The following is a 20,993-nucleotide window of genomic DNA, read 5'->3' as shown; positions in this document are numbered from 1 at the left end:
AAGCATGCAAGGAAGTGGAAGTCACTGAAAGGGCCATCTGTAATTGCTTTAAGGAATCTGACTTTCTACCTCTAAATTGGTGCACCTCAGATGAAGACCATTTCCAACATCTAGCTGAGGAAATTGTTAAAATATGGACTGTATCTCTGAGAGAAGTTAGAGTTTATTTTAAGGATGGTACATTCACTCTTCTAAACAAAAAGTTAATGGATTCTTTGACTCCTGCAGAAATTAAGAGAGTGTTAAGTTTGTTAAAAGGCAAGGACGCTGTCATAAGGACTTGGAGATCATCTTTGGCTGAATGGTTGATTGAAAGGGAGGAAACAAAGAAAAGAGATAAGGCTGAAGCTGAAGAAAGAAGAAGGAGACATGCTGAAGAAATAGATATGTTTATAAAAAGATCAGAAGAGTTGAAAACAAAAGGAATATGCAGAATTTCTAAAGATGGTAGGTTTCTAAACATCAAAGTTGGTGGATTATCAAGATTCAGCTTCGAGTATCTAGACCAGGGTTATCCTAAGGCAGCAAGGCAAAAACTTGTGGAAGCTCTAAGTGGAACACTCATCATAGAAGAACTTGAAATTATTGATCACTTGAAGGACAAACTTAGAGAAGAAGCAGATGTAAAAACTATTTTTACCCGACTCTTGTAATTATGGAACCTGGTGAATCTTATGTTGAACAAACTGTAATTCTATCAAGCTTTATGTTTTAATTTTATCCTCCATCAGTTTTAAACTTGGGGTTAATCTTGTTAACATGCATGAATTTGTGTTAAGCAATCTTCTCACAAATTGGGGGAGATTATTGCAAAAGACATGCCTGTACTTTAACAAGACTAAGACAATTTGTCAACCCTGAGTAAGTTGTATTGTTATCTAAATTTGTATTTTGTACTTGTAACACTTAAGTCTGTAAAAATGCAAAGGAACGGACTGAAGTCTTTTTCCTAAAACAGTATCAAGCCCAAGGATTCTATCTGGAAGAAGATAAGAAGATCATGCCTCAGATGAATTTTAGTTTAGTTATTCAGAATGGCTTATCGAGAAGTCATTCAAGTTTCAGAGAGTACCGACGGATGAGGAACATCCATCGGAATAGTAGTTTAGTTAGTTGACGGATGACTGCTGTTAGGCACATCCGTCAGGTTACAATCACTACTCGACGGATGAGCAATATCCACCGGGATAGAAGAAATGAATGAATTCAGAATGGAGAAGTCAGGAAAGCTACTAGAGAACTCAGGAAGATTTCGACAAGCAAAATTGAAGAAATGAAGATTGGAGATATCGACAAATCATTCCTTCACCAGAAAACTTAGAGTTATCGACAAGTCTACATTCAGTAGAGAACTCTGAGTTATCGATAAGTCAAAGTGAAGATGTGAAGACTAGAGATCTCGACAAGCTGAAGACCTCTACAAGCCAAACTCAATATGAAGTGTTAGAGATCTCGATAAGCCTATGTACTTATCGAGATGTCAAGTGTTCTATTAATTCAAACTGGAGATCTCGAGGTACAGTCTCAAAGTACAGAATTGCAGATCTGTTCAATATCCAAGATAAACAATCCAACAGCTGGATTGACAAGTCTACAAAAAGCAGCTTGAAGAGTATGTAAGTTCAATGGCAAAGATTAACTGACAGAGGGAGATTAAAGTGAACACGAGATGCTAAAGATATGCTAAGCCATAAATGGAAGATTTGCTTTTCTATAAATAGAAATGACAAGTGACAGTTTAGAAAAGCTAATAGCATGTTTATTATCCACTGTGTAAACCATCAGTTAACTGAGTTATAAAGTTAACACTGGTCCTCTAGTTAGATCTAAAAATTTAGATAAAATCTCTTGTATCACTCTCAAGAAGAAGCTGAGCTCTTTAACATCAAAGAGCTTAAAAATTTTGTAGCAAAACAGTCTTAATTTTTAATATAAAAATTAAGTGAGTTTTGAAGATCCGTGTTCTTTATTTTCTGCAAGTTTAGATTCTGCATGGACACTTTTCTATACAAGATTAAATTTACTTTGTTCAACAATTAACTTTCAAGAAAAGCCTAAAATCAGAAAAACACATTCACCCCCCCGTGTAATTCATTACCTGACAGATATTACATACAATATTCATATACAAAACTCAAATCAGAATTTCAAAATTCATGTTGATGAATGATTGGATTGGATGATGCTTACCTGAAGGATGAAAGAGATGAGTCATGTTCGTGTTATCGTGTAATCGCCTAGTCGGGTTTCAGTAGTCGTGTTAAGTTGCGGCGGATTAAAATTACTACTACCCTAATACCCACCTGGCCACCTACTAGTAGTAGTCCACTACGAAAGGATTAAAATTTAAAAATTAATGTAAAACTATGTAATATGCCAATATATTTAATTTAATATATATATATATACACAGATATTTTTCGGGTTTCGGCTTTGGATCGGGTATCGGATTTCGGGTCGAGTATCGGTTCGGGATACCTAGTATCCAGATCCAGATCCAAATTCCTTCAGATTTAAAATAAAGATCCAAATCCAGATCCGAAAAATCGAGTTCACGTAGATCCAAACGAGCCGGAACGAGTCAGGTACCCTTCGGGTCGGATATAATTGCCATCCCTAACTATTAACACTCTAATTCCTGATTTTAACTTTATATTGAACTAAATATCATATGATATATTTAAGAAAATATAATAAATAGCTTTAATATATTTTTATAATTATATTTTTTTTTGACAAATGCAGAAAGCTTTCATTAAATTGAATATAGTACAGCCGGGACAAACCCCCAACTATCGATACAACCAGGCGGTAAAACAAATAACATACTAAAAATAATTAGATGATTTGTTTTCTGATCGTTTAACATATAGAATTTAAAAATTCTTGAAGCTAAAAACGAAATCAAAGACATCCCAAGTGATCCAAATTGCACCAACATCTCTGAATATAGCAATATCGCAATTGACCATATCACATAAAAACTATTGTTAGCCCAATGTTCAGAAACACCAATCGCATAAAATAAGATTGGAGAAGCGGCACCACAACTATCTACATGCCGGACACCGGCTATAGACATGCCGAAAGCACCCCAGCTACCTACATGCCGAATACCGGTTATAGACATGCCGAAAGTGTAAACCCATAAAAGATGAACAATCTTTCGTTGTGAAAGGTAAACTCTTATAATAATACCACCGCCCCAGATTCGATGCAGGTTTTACAGATCACCAATATCAATACATTCGTTCTCAACAGATCGAACACCAAATTAACCCAAGAATGAATAAACAAAAACACAACAAACACTACAAAAGTAGAGATAAAACACACACTCCAAGAGGAGAGATACACAAATACCTAAAAAAAATTGGTTTTATTGAAAGGAAATTAACGAGAATAAAAGAGAATTTTTTTTATAATGATATTTAGTTTTATATTGTTTTGATTACTTTTTTTGAGAGTCAATATTGTTTTGATTACTTAAAATAACCAAAATAATCCAAAACAACCCAAAACTACAATTTTCTACCCCTTATTTTTCGAATTTCCGATTTTGTAAAGACCTGTGTATTTCGATTTTTTCAGATTTAATTTCGGGTTTTCTTAACCGGGTAAAACTGCTCACCCTTGCTCAATTGCTCTTCTAAAACAAAAACACAGAAGAAGAAGATTAGAGAGATCCAATCCCCAATTAAATATAAAACCCTAAATTATACACACAATCATAAATTCCATCTCTATCTCTTTATATACCTAATCCACTCAATCTCACTCCAGTTGATGCAATGGTGGTCTGCAAATGCCGCAAGGTGATTTCGATTTTGTAGATCAAGTTTTAAATTATATTCTCATTGATCTAATTTTATTTAATATTTGAATTCATGTTTATTTCGTAGCTTTAGATCAGATCCCCAATTGAATCTCTTTTAGATTAACAATTAGCAAATTTAGGTAATTGATTTTAAATCTACTTTATATTGCGAGGATCGAATTGAATTGCGGACATGTTTATACCTTATTATGTTCGTCATTGCGTAATTGATTACGAAATGTAGCTGACTTTAGCTTAAATAGTTGTCCCGTGTTAGGCGACTACAGATAATGATTGAAAAATAGGTTTTGCTATGGTAATATATTAGGATATATGAAATTGAGATTTTTGATTGTGATTGTCGAGGCGATACTAGTGGAGTTGCGAAGAATGCTGTGAGGCTGTGCTCGAGAGATTTGTAACAGATTATTGCATGTTGTAGTTCACTAGATATATATTACATGTCATCTTATGCAAGATTAATTTGCTGATTGTTTTTTTCAGGCGACCAAGTTATACTGTTTTGTGCACAAGGTTCCTGTTTGTGGAGAATGTATATGTTTTCCGGAGCACCAAATATGTGTGGTATGATTACATCACAACTGTTATTAGTATGTTGTATTTTATTTTATCATGTTCTAATGGTTATGCTAGTATTCTTGCATTGTACTGATCTTGTGAAAGGAACTCTTTTTTTCCTCTTATGGTGTGTATATGAGGAGACCTAACATTTTAGCACTTTGGTATACCTCGGGAAAATATTAGTGACTGTGAGTACAATGCAGATCAGTTTCGATAACTGAAAACTATATATACCTCAAGTTTGCTTTTCCAACTGTTATTTTAATCGATTGTAAATACTTGAACCTCTTGTGACTAGTATATAAGTTCTAGGCGTAAGTCATTTCCTTTCTCCTTTACCCTTGGAGTACATATGTGCCGATGCATTCGAATGTTAAAGATATATTCCGAGGGAAATATAAGTACATACGTATGTCTGTCAAGATTATATCACTCACATGAAAAATTCAATGTGTAGATCTCTACTTATTCAGAATGGGTGATAGATGGAGAGTATAATTGGCCTCCTAATTGCTGCAAGTGTCAAGCTGTGCTCGAAGAAGGGACTGACGGTCAAACTACACGACTGGGTTGCTTACGTATGTGATCTAAGGACTTATTGCTCAAGCGATTTTTTGTATATATATAGCATATTATGCATAATTCGTGTGGATTAACCTGTCCTTATTGACCACTCTAGATGTTATACATACAAGCTGTTTGGCTTCACATATCAAAGATTTCCCATCTCACACTGCTCCAGCTGGATATGTATGTCCATCCTGTTCAACATCGGTGAGTTTCCCTTTTGCAAGTTGGATTATTCTCATTAGAACTAGTAAATACTATATCATATAGGTAATTATTTAGGTGAACTTATATTGGCTATTATAAGTTTTGGGAAATGAAATTTCTAATTTTGATCAGCGCTGCAGCAAATGAGATAATAAAATAAACCATTTTAATATTGGTACAGTTTAATTTTGGACATCAGACTGAGAAACCATCAATCAAGAGTAAATATTGGATTACACGTACTTGAATATGTTTCTAGAGAGGCATTGCTGATCATTGTCCAATGTGGTTTTTTGCATTATGTATAAATGTTTTCGATCCAATTATTGTTACCTGCTTGACAACATTTAGCAAAACGATGATGCACTATCAAGTTTAAAGTTTTCAGGAGTCTGTTCTTATTGTTCATTTGGATTATATTTTCTCCTAGTACATTTCAAAAGAAAAAAAATTATAAAATAAAAAAATTTATATCATCGTGCAATTTATTTGATAACAAGTTGTGTCCTCATTTAAACCAGAACCAAAAGTAGAATAATTAGAGAAATAAAATGTAAACATAAAATTTGGTCTAATAAGTACATCATATTATCTTTATATGAAAGTTGTCTACAGTGGGCCAAACAACAGTATAATGGAGTCACGCAAGAGATGAGCTGTAAGAGCAGATGTTAGTTTTAGTTAATATGTAATTTTGACTAATATAGTTATGGTTCCTAAGCTAATAGTTTCTAGCTAATGAAATCATGAAATGGTTGGTATTGTTGGAAATAAAGTGGATTATTGCAATAATTTAGCTGACACCTTGAGTTCATATTGACATCTTTATTGTGATTAATACGAAAAATGGGACGAGGCCTTTTGTGTCGTATGGAGAGAACCTTTTTTTTTTAAATGTGTATAGACTTATTAATTTTCTGCCTGGACCATTTTTTTTTTGTCGTTGCAGATATGGCCTCCTAAAATGGTTAAAGATTCAGGGTCCCGCCTTCATTCCAAGCTGAGGGAAGCAATTATGCAGGTAGCTAAAATGTTTAGAAAGTTTTTGCATGATGCAGTATTGCTATAACTATTTTGTTTGTTGAAGTAAGGCATGATCAACTTATTATTACTGCTAGTGTCTAAAAAACCTTACTTTTTGCTGTTGTACCCTGTAATATAGTTTTACATTTCATGGTGAGTGTCTCTTGCGCTGTCAGATACTCGCAGGGATGCATAAGGTCTTGCTTCTCTAAAGTTTTTTTTTCTTGTCATTTCCTATCCTGTCTGACCCCTTGTGGTATATCTGGATTATGCACATCGACTTTCTCTTCAAATAATTTGTTTTTTGAATACTTGAACTCTGTATGACAATAGTTGAAGTGTACGTAGTCTGGTGCTGATGTTATGTAGGATGAAGTGAGTTTTATCAATAAATAAATTTGTATTCTTTTCAATTAAAAAAATTGACCAAAGCTTCCCCACAGCTTCTGGTTGTCTGCCACTCCCTAAAAGTGTACGTAGTCTGGTGCTGATGTTATGTAGGATGAAGTGAGTTTTATCAATAAATAAATTTGGGATGAATAGTGTTGCCCAAATTGTAACTTTTAGGGAGTGGCAGATAACTAGAAGCTGTGGGGAAGCTTTGGTCAATTTTTTTAATTGAAAAGAATACAAAGCAATGATGCGTAATAGTATAAGTATTCAATACGTGAGAATTACTCGCTGCAACACTATATTCTTTGATATGTGATTTATACGTCACTCTATTGTGCAACACATTTGTGTATTCCTAATTCCTATAGTACTAATTCCAAATCCATTTGTGTGCAATTGGCAGAATTTATAGTAAATGAAACTGATTGTACCAACTACCAACTTGTTTCGATCAAATCTCCTAGCTAACAAATTATACAATAAAATATGAGTTAAACTTAGGATGACCGGTGTAGTTGGTTTTAATCTGGGAAGCACGGGTGCGGGGATTCGCGAATTTGTTAAATTTGGAAATATGGGGATTCGGGTGCGGCGGGATACGGCAAATAAAATAATATTTTTAAATATATATATTATATATATCTGATATTTTTAATATATTTTTATTTTATTATTTAAGATAATTTAATATCTATTCAAATAAATATATAAAAATGATTCAAAATTCTCAAATTCAGTTGATTTATAGCAAGATACCTGGGGTAATAACACCTGCAATTACCTAAAGTAACCTTATTCCCTACTTAATTCTTTATTATTTGTGGGCCTGTGGCACATCCAACAACTCCTGACTGACTACTTGCACTCACCACTCAGCTTATAATATTTATATTATTTTTAACTTGAAAACCGTGCAACACCTGTGAGATGAGTGACATGCCAGTAACCAACATTCTACCTTATTGACCTTTGTTTCCTCATATAGTACTAATATACATACATCGGCGTACAATATAATACCCAATATAACCCTCTTATCAAGTATGAAGAAGATGAAGACGTCGGAGAAAGAATATCGTCAAAAATCAAGGCCGGAATTTACAACTTCTGCCACTGCCGCACCCCGCCATGTTTCTGCCCTAAAATTTCGAGATACGCCAGGCGGCGAATCCCTTACGCACTCGGACGCACTCCGGCGCACCCCCGCATGGAGGGTTACGCAGTTCGTCAACTGGTTGGCGAATCCCTGCTTTCCAGGTTTTAATACTCCCCAGTCAATAGGCTTGCTTGATTAAAAGATATGAGAGTTTGGAATGCGGTTGATTAATATATGAATATAAGTATTTCTTATGCCGTTCTGATCGCCATGGTAGACTTAATGAAGGTCCAGTTGGGGAGTATTTTAGAAAATCAGTTCCAATAAATATAATGACAAGCTATTTTTATGTTATTGTAGTTCCGTGTATGCCCCTGTTCCCACTTACTTATCTTTGGTTGCTGTTATGCCATCTCTACAAACTAGATTATACCTGTGTTCCAGCTGAAATATGATTAGTCTGGATAACTGGATATAGACTCTTGTGCTCCAGTTGGTCAGGAACAATGCAGGTGGGAACGGAATAAAGTTTGATTTTTTTTTTTTTTTGAAAATTTACAATTTTTCTTTCCTTCATTCCCTCCTGTCAAGTTAGATAAGAGCTCCTGGATCCAGCCCACCTATTTAAGTATTGATCAATTATTTTCCCTACCCATTATCTTCACATACCTCATCATATTAAATTTACACTCTTCTTCACATTTTCCTCTTTTATTTTATTAGCTGGTCCTTTGAATTATTCTTTCCAATCAAATGGAATAGTATTCTCTTTCCATAGATTAAATTTAGAAGGCCTTCAGTGAAATGAAATCAAGCAGGAGAAGTGTCACTACATGAGGATGTCTTAAGTGTCTAGTTATTTACTGAGTGGGATGAGCAGCTACTTTTATTGAAGATATTAGTTTCCTGTTGTAATCTTTAATGGGATGGAAATGCTGGTGCAGATTTATCATTGTGATGAATTATGTTTTTCCAAAGTGTTTACCTTCAATAGAAATTTAGTGATGGCAAGTCATAGTATCCGGGTCCTTGATTTGAATTTACACACATATATGTCCATTTATTTGGTCTCCAGCATCCAGAGGCGGAGGCAGATTCCAGCGCCAGTGGGGGCCAATTTTTTTTCCAACCATGATTCGTATACAAGAACAGAGTAAACATAAAAACAATTAAAATGATATATTACATAGAAATACATATCTCAAAATTGCAAATAAATATTTAAAATTTCAAAAACAATAAAAAAAATAGAGTAAGAAATAAGGGTTTTTGACTGCAAAGTGTAGATTCAAATTATCAGATTCTTCCTAATATTCACAGATACTACATAATTACGTACATACATCTACCATGTATGTATTTTTATGAACATCAGGGTTGTTTATTTGAAGAATTGGAATAATAGGTTGGGTGTATAGATCACAGGATCAGGTTCAGATATGGGTAACCATCCTGAGAGTTTTCTCACTACCTATTCTTATCTCTGAGTTCTATATACAGTTACACTATGCATACATAATCTCTTCAGAAAACTAAAAAGGCTAGTGGGTCACCTGACTAAGTTTATTTTTTAGATAGAAACTAGCAATTTCATAAACTGGTTGACAACATCGGAGTCCTTGATTGAATGATACCTTCTGTCTGACTTAGCTATTGGTTCGTCTTCAGACGCTATAGTTTGCAAATGGGACTGTATACATGCATAAGAAGTTAGTTACATGTCTGAAGCTGCTACAAAGCCAAGCTTCGACTCTGGTGGTGGGCAATTTTATTTGTATAACTAGTTCCACTGTTCAAGCTTTCGGTTAGTAATACTATAAGAACCCATAGGTTAGCAAGTTTTTACCCTACCATGCAATTTTTTTGTTGCATTCATTTTATAGCGGAATTAGATGAAGGTGTTGTTTTGCAAGAACATGGACATAATTATTATTCTGTTATCTTAGAAATATCCTTTGCTTATAACTCTATAACATGCTAAATTTTCTCCTTGTCTTGCAGACCGGTATTGAAAAGAACGTGTTCGGAAACCATCAATTTCCGTTGCCAGTGCCAGATTCTAGGGCCCCGCCCCCCGCATTTGCTTCTGACCCATTGATTCATGTATCTAGTAGTGGAAGCATGTCTACGTCAGTAGTAAATGATGCTGAAAGTTATATGGGTACAACTGGAACCGGTTATACGAAACCTTCAACTATTGATATTGAGGAGATAGATGATCCTAATGCAGCCAACCAGGCCAATTTTATAAGAAGTGTAAGTCCCACGAGTACACTTCTGCTAATCTGCTCTTTAATTTGTACTTGAAAGCGAAGTATGTCGGTAAATGTCATTAATTTGCACTTTTGCAATAGAAGTAGGCATCTACAAGTAGTGTTTATGGATCAACTTATGTTGATTGTCAAAAAATAGTAAAATACTTTTAATCTTTTTATGCTTTCGAAAGGAATTCCGAATTTTTTAATCATTTCTGTTGAATCATGCGGAGAAAATGAATGCGGGGATAACTTTGTAATGCAAGGGGGTATATTTAGGATGAAGTAGAACCAGCAAATTTATTTTGTGTGATTGGGAATGTATGGTTTGTTTTCATGCATTAAAGTTTGGCTTCTGTATTTAAATTGAGCAACTTTTTTTTGTAATGTTAAACACAGCCTGGTGCAACCACAAGAAAGAGTGCAGTACAAGCCGATAAAATAAGTTCTGACATGTCATACTATGCTGATGATGAAGATGCAAATCGGAAAAAGTATACTCGAAGGGGTGAGCCTTTTTTTCCATTTAAATTTTATGGTCATTTTCTTAATTGTCCTCTCCTGTTGTCTGAGGTTTAATAATCATATTTTGTACACTTTATCCAAAAACTAAGGCCCTCATTTGTAGGTACATTCCGTAATAAGTTTCTTAGATTGTTGCTGCCCTTCTGGTCAAGTGCATTACCAACTCTGCCTGTGACTGCTCCGCCACGGAAAGACTCTTCACATGCAAATGAAGTTCAGGAAGGTCGTACACGGCATCATAAAAGTTCAAGGATGGATCCGAGGAAAATTCTTCTGATCATCGCAATTATGTAATGTCTTCTGATCTACCTCCAGCTTTATCTAGCTCTGTATGTGTGTGTTATTGGGGTAGCAGGTCTTGTTGTTCTGAAGAGTGGAAAGAAAGAATTAAAAGTAAAATGGCAGAAGCATGTTATTCAGATGCTTTGCAGTGACTTGATTATGTATGCCTGGTAAAAGTTCACTAGGCGCAGCCTGAAAATGTGCCACATGAAAATAAATAGGAGAGATTAAATAGCAGTAGTGCAAATATCTTATCTCTGCTCTCTTAGTACTGGCTCACTGGTTCCCTTCTCTTGAATAATAACTAGTGGATAGTTGGTTCACTCGACTTTGACCATAAAGAAGCAATGATTAATTAGTGAATTTATAGAATTTTAACTGTATTCATTTTTCTGATTCTTCCATTATTTATGTGTACAAAATTTAACTAACCATAACTTCATGCAGGGCATGTATGGCAACAATGGGTATTTTGTATTACAGACTTGCTCAAAGTGGATTCGGTGAAGAGTTACCTGAAGACAACCAGCATCAACAGTGACCTCTAAATCTATCTCCGGAAGACATCATAAATTATAAGCTTTCCAGTTATATGGTTGTGCTCCTGTGTAACTCTCTTGGACGACCTTGTATGTGCTCTGTATTGGAACATATATGCTGATGATAGTGGAAACTGCGAAGTTACAAATTCTATCTTGCAGACAGTTTCCTGCTCATGTTTCTTTTATTTGTTTTCCTTCCGATTTTTTGTTTGATTTACACTAAGAAATACATATTTTTTCAACAGATTTTTCTTTTGTTTGTAATTAATTATTTCAGTAATAAACTTGTACACTTTATATGGTATATTGTTGCCATGTTCTTTGATTCCTACATGTTTTTTAAGCTTGTACACAGTGACTAAATTTGACAAATGCTTTCTTACCTTACGGTTACATGGTGTTTCCACTTCATTACAAAATAAGAAAGTATTTCTAAATTATTTGTAGCAGATTAAAAAAAAGAAAATGTAAAAAACAGGCTAGAAGCCTGGACCTCTTTCAGTAACTATATATTTATACTAACGTGATGTACATTACTTCACTGTGTTGTATGTATTAATATGTTTGTGGTATATTAATACATATGTAGGCCTTTATTTTAAAAAAAATTATTTTTTATGGAGAATCGTGGAGAATTATTGATTTTATTATAGAATCTCAGCACAAATTGTAAAATTTTATTTCAAAAAATATAAAATTCGATACTAATGTAGAATAATAATTATATTTGACTAATAAAAAATTTAACAATTATAATTTGATAAAATTATTTAATTTAAAGTGAAATAATTTTTAATAAATGTGATTTTACTGTGATTCCACTATAGAACCAATTTAAACCTTTTCATTAATTTCAATGATTTTTTAAAAAAAAATTGTGTAACTTCGATTTTTAGCTTATTAATTGAATTTTAAACTAGATATGATAAAAATTAAATAAATTATAATTTATATTTATTAAATAATGGTTCTTCGTGATTCTCTATATAAAAGGATTATTCATGGAGTGCTAGCATATATATATACATATATATATAGAGAGAGATCATGTTAATAATAATCGTCTAAATACAGTTGAATTTTGATTAAATTATAATTTCTAATATAATATTTTTCTTCGCTCTCGACATAGTGGTGATTAGTTCAGGTAAATTAATCAACTCGCTAAAATAATTTTTTTTCGTGCTCCTGAGCATTAGGATGGTAATTTTACCCGACCCGATGGATACTCGATCCGTGCCGATCCGTTTGAATTTACCTGAACCCGATTTTTTGAATTTTGGATTTGGATCTTATTTTAGACCCGAAAAGTTTGGATTTGGATCTTAGGTATACCCGACCCGAAATCCATTCCAAACCCGATCCGAACTCGAAATTAGAAAAATTCAATAAAATATTCATCTCATACATAATTTCAAAACAATAATACATGATTTATATACATCAAATAATTAACTTTAATTTTTATAAACAATATGTTGGATAATTGTTGATAATTAAATTTATTATATTTGACGTTAATATTGAATTACATAAATATGTGGAGTAATATTTCTTACCATTAAATGAAAATGTATCATGTAACATATTTGTATAATAATATAAATTTATTTATTTTTAATTAATTACTTTTAAAGTATCCGAATTAAAGCCGAAACCGATCCGAAACTCAAAAAATCTGAATGACCTGATCTGAATATTTTTTTCAATATCCGGGTCCGAAGCCAAATTGAACCGAAACATAACAGATCGGATTTGAATGTTACGAAATCCGATCCGACCCGTTGTCATTCCTACCGAGTGTATTATTTTAAAACGTTTAACTGTATTGTGTATTTATTCAAAATCCATGCACGCATTATTACGAGACCCTACAATGGTTTGTGTACGTGTACAATCGTTGTGTGTACTTCTGTGTTTTCATATCAAAATTTTTAAATCGAACCTTTCCCGAATTTATATTCGTGCATCATTTAATTAACACAAACCTAAAACTAATATAATAATATATCCATGTCTATTCCTTTGATACACTAAATTATTTGAATTATATAAAAAACAATATTAATTATTAGAAAATTATTAAATAATTTAATTAACTAAGATAATAAACAACCAAGTTCAAATAAAAAAAAACATAAAACAAGTGAAAATATTGCAAGTACAACAAAAAATCAAAGTGTTTAAAGTCAAAATGAAACTAAAGGTCCGCAAGGGTTGACTCAATTGGTTAAAGAGTGGAGAACTATACTCTTGGTCATATGTTCGAATTTCACGGGAGGAGAATTTATGATTATGTTTCCAGGAGAATTTATGATTATGTCTCATCAGACAGAGACTGCTGCTTAAATGCAGTTTACCTTCATTCACGTGATTTGCAAGCTATTCTATGAGCCCGTGAGATTTAATTCATGCGCACCCCAAGAATAACGGCCGCAAGTTCTCTATGATAAAAAAAATGAAACTAAAGATATAAATTTAAGCGTCAACGACTTAATCATGCTTGCTTCATTTTGTATCCCTCAATATGAAAATAACTAAGTATAAATCTATAGTGTTATGTCGCGTATCTATATCAGAAAAATAAACCCGACATTAATAATATTTATATTTTTATATATGCGTATACTAAATTTTTATATTAAAATAGTAATTACTTGTATTATGTCGTACTATGTTCACATGTATTATGAAATATTGCCTAACTCTAGTTAGTGCTATATGAATATCAAAACTAACATACCAAAGTATAATTAAACAACTTAAAGTAAGATCTAATATGAACATAAATTTCATCATCTCGATTGATTATTATAATGTGCGTACTAATGTGTCACATTGACGAACTTGTCATGATCTGTACACACATGTTACATGTACACAATTATGACTTAGTCGAAGCTGATATAAAATATAAACCGATTGATCTTTTATAAATGATACACTAAGATTCCATTTCGTGCATGTTGAGAATTTCTGAAGCAAATTGCATCGACTCAATTAGATTTTTTACATTATGATAAACCACAGAAGCTCCTCTGGAACTGCAGAAGGTGACAAACCAGTGCCCTTTCTTTAAATAATATATTCAATTAATTATGGAGAAAGATCTGCTAAGATCATAAGTATATGTGGTAAGTTTTATAATTCTAAAAAGGTTCAACGTGTCCTTTTTGGATTACAATGTATATATATTCATCTAGTCTCGAATCTCAACCTCCTGCCTCTCTTAGTTACCGTATACACGGAGAGGAAAAAGAAAAGAGGAACTGGTCATAGTTGACCAATAGGTCTGTAATTATAGAGGGCCTGTTTTTCTTCTTATAAGCCACTTCTCGTGTTATAAGCTAGAATTGTTTGTCGACCAATTTATAAATTGAATTTATAACTTATAAATTAATAAGTTGAATATTAGTAACGCTATATTTTTTCTCAACTTATTTTGATTTTTCAATTTTTTATTAATTTTAGTTTTTTAATATATATTTTTAAATGTTAAGTTAATTTAAAAGTCATAAATTAAGATAAGTATATTTAAAAATTATTTATTTTAGTTCATTTAAGTTAAAAAAAAATTTTGACTTATAAATAAAACTAACTAAACACTTACATAAATTATAATTATTCATCTATTTATCATTTTTAAACCACTTATAAATTTTAAGTTATAAATTATTTATTTTAACATTTCTCATAGGCCCGGTATGTCTATTAACCGGCCGGACACCTTATTTTTATATTGACAACTGACGACAATGACCCCAGCGGTTCTAAATTTTAAAATTAATGCATGCATAATGCCTTTCGCATGCAAATCCAACATAATTAATTACGAACTTTGCTCACGTACGTACAGTTGGAACCTAACGTTAACTTTGGTGTAATATCCAGCCCTATGTTGAGAAAATTTGGAAATTCTGTTTACTTTATAAAATAAAGTATTACTATTATCTGCACCAACAAATCATGATTTTTTGAGAGTTTGTGGTGAGCTTGTCGTAATTTAAGTTGGCTGCACTCGGGACAGTAAGCTTTGACTTATTTCGACTTATAATCGGGTCTTGATCCGATTTTTGAAAAAGACTTGGGATTTTGACCCGGGTTGTCAAATATGGTATCAGAGCTCTACCCGGACGGAAGTGCAGAAAGCACTGCCCGGGTGCTGTATGTGTGTGAGATCGACGAGGACGCCAATCCTATAAGAGAGGGGTGTTTGTAACATCTCATATCGATAAAAATAAGAGTCGTTATTTCATTTATAGATACAAGTTAACAATTAATGTGTACCAAATCGCTAGTTTTTTCGGACTGACCTGTGGTGGGTTGTTGGATCCGGTACGCATTCGGTTGTGGGCTTGAGTGTTATAAAGTTTGTGACAACCCGGGTCAAATCCCGAGTCTTTTTTCAAAAATTGGGTCAAGTCTCGATTACAAGTCCGAAATAAGCTGAAGCCTACTATCCCGAGTGCAGCCAACTTGGGTTACGACAAGCCCACCGCAGACCCCCAAAAGATCATGATTTGTCAATGCAAGTAGTAGTAGTACTTTGTTTTATAAACTAAATAGAAGTCCCAAATTTCCTCGATGTGGGACTGGGGTGTTACAAACTCCCCCACTTAAACTCCTGACATCCTCGTCAAGCAAAAACAGACAGCGCATAAGACCAAGATCGTACCTCTTTAGCCATTATGGGATAATACCGGCTGGCTTCGTGTCCCCACCTCCGTCAAAAGGGGCCGATGGATCGCCCTTAATGCCCAACAAGCCAGCCTTCGTGTCCCCACCTCCGGCAACTTGACGAATCAAGCTTTCGAGAGTCACTCTGGTACTATTTATAACAACAAAGCCCACAACCGAATGCGTATCGAACCCAACAATCCACCATAGGTCAGTTCGAAAAAGCTAGCGATTTGGTACACATTAGTTGTTGACTTGTATTCATAAAGGTCCCAAACACTCTTATTCTTATCGATGTGGGATATTACAAACACCCCTCTTATAGGTACGACGTCCTCGTCGATCTCACAAGCACACATACGGCACCTGGGTAGTGCCTCGGCACTTCCGGCCAGGCAGAACTCTGTTACCATTTATAATACCCAAGCTCACAACGGAATGCGTACCGGACCCAACCCACCACAGGTCAGTCCGAAAAAGCTAGCGATTTGATACACATTAATTGTTGACTTGTATCTATAAATGATATAAAAACTCTTATTTTTATCGATGTGGTATATTACATTTAGTACAAGCAAGGCATAGTTATACCTCAGCACGAGCTTGCAATTTGGTATAATTTTAATACAATTTTGAGCTCAAATTACAACTAAGATCAAAACAATATTTTAGCATCATTGGGATTAGACCGAGGTAATCGTACAATGTCGGGTAGTCATGCATTTTCGTGTTTAAATACTGTAAATGTGGATTGGTGTAACTTAACCCTGGTGTAACTTGACCCGATATATATATGCAAATGATCTAATATTGGTTTATATTTGAGAACTGAATATATATATAGACAAATGATCAATTAGAAGATAAATTTAAAATAAAAATTATAAACTAATCTAAACTATTAGATCTAATCTAATGGTCCCCTAAAAGCACCACACCCTCACCCTCCCTCATAGAATCTCAGCTTTTCCCCTATATTTTTAATTTGATTTTCCCGTCAAACAGTAAGTTTTTTAAAAATCCGACTCCAATGTATTTTTCTAAATCTTCCAACAAACAATTTGCATACTATATGTGCTATATTTCGATGTGATTTAAATTTTTTTTTATTTTAATTTCTAGTTTTCATTATAAGGGAGTTTTTATTAGAGAACCCTATATATATATATGATTTAATTATACTATGCATTTTCGTATATTAAATAAGAATATTAATCTAATTAATTAAATTTATATATTAAAAATTTATTTTACGTCAATCTTTATGATATAATAATATTTAAGTATTATAAAAAATTTGTAAATATTTTTTAATATAAATTTATTTTTACATAATAATTATTATTTATTAATAAATATATTTCCTTCGTGTCATCTACTCAAAATAAAAATCTGTATCCAACATTAACTTATATTTTTCAGTAGTGTATTTTCGTTTATAATAATTAAAATAATGTATATATTACGTAATTAAGTCTAATTGTAAGTAATTTCCGTCCTTTTTTACCGGAGAAATCCAGGTGAATAACTACTTCTAATCAGTGTTCTAAAAATTCCCGTTTCAACCGATTAATCCCTTGTAAAGTACCCGGCCGATTCATTTTTTGAAATTTGATTATTTCTTACGAATTTTCCTTTTTTGGAGTATATATAATTATTTATTAAAATTAAAATATCATATTAATTTAAATATGAATATAATCATAATAATATATTGAATATAATTTAATATTATAATACATCTAATTTTTACTCCGATTAATCCTTCCAATTAATCCCCGATTTTCAATTAATCTCAAATCGGTAGCTCAACTGATCTTTCCCTATTCCCGATTTTTACACCACTATTTCTAATATATAATAGCTACTTCTAATATATAACAATCCATTTTTTCTTAAGATTATCTTTCAGATTTATTTTAAAGTATATTGCGGAATTATCCTTAATTCGTTAATTTGTTACTTTGCACGAGTTGAAAACTTGTAATTTAATGATATTATAGGAAATTTCTAGGATGAATGTCGGGTGTAGTTTAGTTATTACATTGTAATATTTTCTAAGTGTCTAGTATATATGCATGTTAAATATAGTTTATTAGTTGATTATATATGAATTTTGTAGCACTAACTTTTCGTAGAATTGTGATTTATCCATTGTCATAATCCTCCCACCTATCATTGACAAGACTAGGCGTTAATGGAGTAATTTGGTTAATCAAGATTCAGATTCGCTGCCGAAATCAAGATCTCCAGCAGTGGTCGGTGATCAGAGATATCACCAGAGTGCGTTGATTTATGGTTAAGGAACGACTGAGATTGCTAGGGTTTATGTTTGTGTTAGATATATTTGATAATGTCATGGCTAATATGTTTTATGTTTAGATTTCAGATCTTATTTGAACAGAACAAATCAGTACTTAACTGATCAGTACTTATACTGGACGACAGAACTTAAGGGATATCAGTACTTATGTCATCAGGAGATATATATCAGAACTTAAGTGCTGAAGGACGATCAGATAAGGACAGTAGCTGATTGAAGTTAAGAAGATTAAGATAAACATAAGAAGAGATATGCATGAAGAAGGAATTCCGTGAAGAATGGAATACTTGGAATAGAAGATATCTGATTGATATATATTAGGAAGCAGAATTATATTCCATATCAATTAGCGATTATCTTGTAACTGTGTAGTATATAAACACAGACATAGGGTTTACACTATAAGTGTTATCATTATCGAGAATATTATTTATTGTAACCCTAGCAGCTCTCGTGATATTTTGTTCATCACTGAGAGATAACAGTTCCAGATTGTAACAGAGTTTATTGTTTCAATAAAGTTTGTTTTCTGTTACATAAGTTCTTGAAGTTTGATTTGATTGTAATAAACACTGTATTCACCCCCTCTACAGTGAAAGTGTGACCTAACAAGTGGTATCAGAGCCTTCTGTTAACACACATACAGTTAAAGATCCAAACACAATCATGTCTGACACAGAAACTCCAACTAAGCCTACCAAAACTGAGGAATCATCAAAGACATCAACTCAGAGTCGATATGAGACTATCAGAGTTCCCATATTGAGACCATCTGAATATCCCATATGGAAGGTAAGGATGACCATGTTTCTGGAAGCAACAGATCCAGAATAACTTGATAGAATCAAGGAAGGGCCTCACAAACCTACCAAGCTCGCTGTTGTAGTTGCAGGTGAAGCAACAATGACCGTACCAAAGGAAAAGAGTGATTACACTGCTGAAGATATAGCATCTATTGCTAAGGATGCCAAGGTACAACACTTATTGCATAGTGCCATTGATAATGTAATGTCAAACAGAGTAATCAACTGCAAGACTGCTAAGGAGATATGGGATGCACTGGAGACAAGGTGTCAAGGAACTGAAACAGTTAAGAAGAACAGGAAGACAATACTCACTCAAGAGTATGAACACTTTGACTCTAGGACTAATGAGTCATTGACTGATGTATATGATAGATTTGTCAAACTCTTGAATGACTTGTCATTAGTAAATAAGGAGTATGATCTTGAAGATACAAACCTTAAATTCCTGTTAGCTCTTCCTGAATGTTGGGATTTGAAGGCAACAACAATAAGAGACAACTACAATCTTGATGAAACAACTCTTGATGAAATCTATGGAATGCTCAAGACTCATGAACTTGAGATGGAACAAAGAAGCAAGAGGAAAGGAGGAAAGTCAAGGACAGTTGCTCTCAAGGCTGAAGAGGAATCCCCCAAACCACCTTCCTCAAAGAAAGACAAGGGTAAAGCTCTTATCATAAAGTCTGATACTGAGTCATCAAGTTCTGAGAATGATGATGACTCAGATTCTGAAAGCTTGCCTGAAACTGATGCTGATGAGGAGATGATGAAGCTGTGTGCTCTTATGGTGAAAGGAATCACAAAGATTGCATACAGGAAGTTCAGGAAGGGAAAGAAGTTTTCCAGAAAAGGCATAAGTTCTGATAAGAAGAATTTCAGAAGATCTGAAGGAAGAGGAGGAAAGTCTGACAGAGGAGATTACGCTAATGTTAAATGTTATAATTGTGGTGAGAAAGGCCACATATCTCCTGATTGCAAGAAGACCAAGAGTGACAAAGAAAAAGCTCTTGTCACAAAGCAGAAAAGCTGGACAGACACCTCAGACTCTGAAAGTGAGGAGAACTATGCATTGATGGCAAATGCTGATAAATCAAGTTCTGAGAGCAGTTCTGAAGCTGCTGAAACAAAGAAAATCTTCGTTCAAGAGCAAGACTGAATCATCAATTCTTGAGCCTTATTATCTACTTCATGTTGATCTATTTGGTCCAGTGAATGTCATGTCTATTGCAAAGAAGAAATATGCGTTGGTCATAGTAGATGAGTTCACCAGATACACATGGGTGTATTTCTTGCACATAAAAAGTGAAACTGCATCTATCCTGATTGATCATGTCAAACATCTGGATAAATTGATCAAAGATTCTGTGAAAATTTTGAGGAGTGATAATGGCACTGAATTCAAGAATCTGATAATGGAAGAGTTCTGCAAAAATCATGGAATAAAGCAGGAATTTTATGCTCCTGGAACTCCACAGCAAAATGGAGTTGTTGAAAGGAAGAATAGAACTCTCATTGAAGCTGCACGAACAATGCTTGAAGAAGCAAAGCTTCCAACCTATTTCTGGGCTGAAGCTGTGCAGACTACTTGTTTTACTCAAAATGCAACACTCATTAACAAGCATGGAAAAACACCATATGAGATGGTGAAGAACAAGAAGCCAAATCTCAAATACTTTCATGTATTTGGATGTAAGTGTTTTGTTCTCAAGACTCATCCTGAACAACTATCCAAGTTTGATCTAAAAGCTGATGAGGGAATCTTTGTTGGATATCCACTTTCTACAAAAGCCTTCAGAGTCTATAATTTGAGAACAAAAGTGGTCATGGAATCTATCAATGTCTCTTTTGATGACAAGAAGATCACTGGACTTGAAGATTGCATTGATCATGATCAGCTG

At 33.5% G+C, this 20,993-nt stretch overlaps 1 protein-coding gene across 1 annotated transcript; it reads left to right on the top strand.

Moving 5' to 3' along the window:
- Nucleotides 1-3,597: 3,597 nt before the first annotated feature.
- Nucleotides 3,598-11,614, top strand: LOC141667386 (uncharacterized). Its single transcript, XM_074473866.1, has 9 exons — nt 3,598-3,815; nt 4,322-4,402; nt 4,857-4,977; nt 5,079-5,173; nt 6,123-6,194; nt 9,687-9,941; nt 10,340-10,448; nt 10,569-10,755; nt 11,195-11,614. The coding sequence occupies exons 1-9, from the start codon at nt 3,792-3,794 to the stop codon at nt 11,286-11,288; spliced, it is 1,038 nt and encodes a 345-aa protein (XP_074329967.1). The 5' UTR covers nt 3,598-3,791; the 3' UTR covers nt 11,289-11,614.
- The last annotated feature ends 9,379 nt before the right edge of the window (nt 11,615-20,993 follow it).

The sequence above is a fragment of the Apium graveolens genome, chromosome 1 (assembly GCF_009905375.1).
Source record: "Apium graveolens cultivar Ventura chromosome 1, ASM990537v1, whole genome shotgun sequence".
NCBI classification, from domain to species: Eukaryota; Viridiplantae; Streptophyta; class Magnoliopsida; order Apiales; family Apiaceae; genus Apium; species Apium graveolens.
The sequence above is the reverse complement of the archived record's forward strand: the minus strand, read 5'-3'. Positions and strand labels throughout refer to the sequence as shown.

Excerpts from the sequence above, each read along its gene's own strand:
- LOC141667386 (XM_074473866.1), top strand. The coding sequence starts at position 3,792 with ATGGTGGTCTGCAAATGCCGCAAG. Across the intron at positions 3,816-4,321 it reads TGGTCTGCAAATGCCGCAAG|GCGACCAAGTTATACTGTTT; the intron begins GTGATTTCGATT and ends TGTTTTTTTCAG. Across the intron at positions 9,942-10,339 it reads AGGCCAATTTTATAAGAAGT|CCTGGTGCAACCACAAGAAA; the intron begins GTAAGTCCCACG and ends TGTTAAACACAG.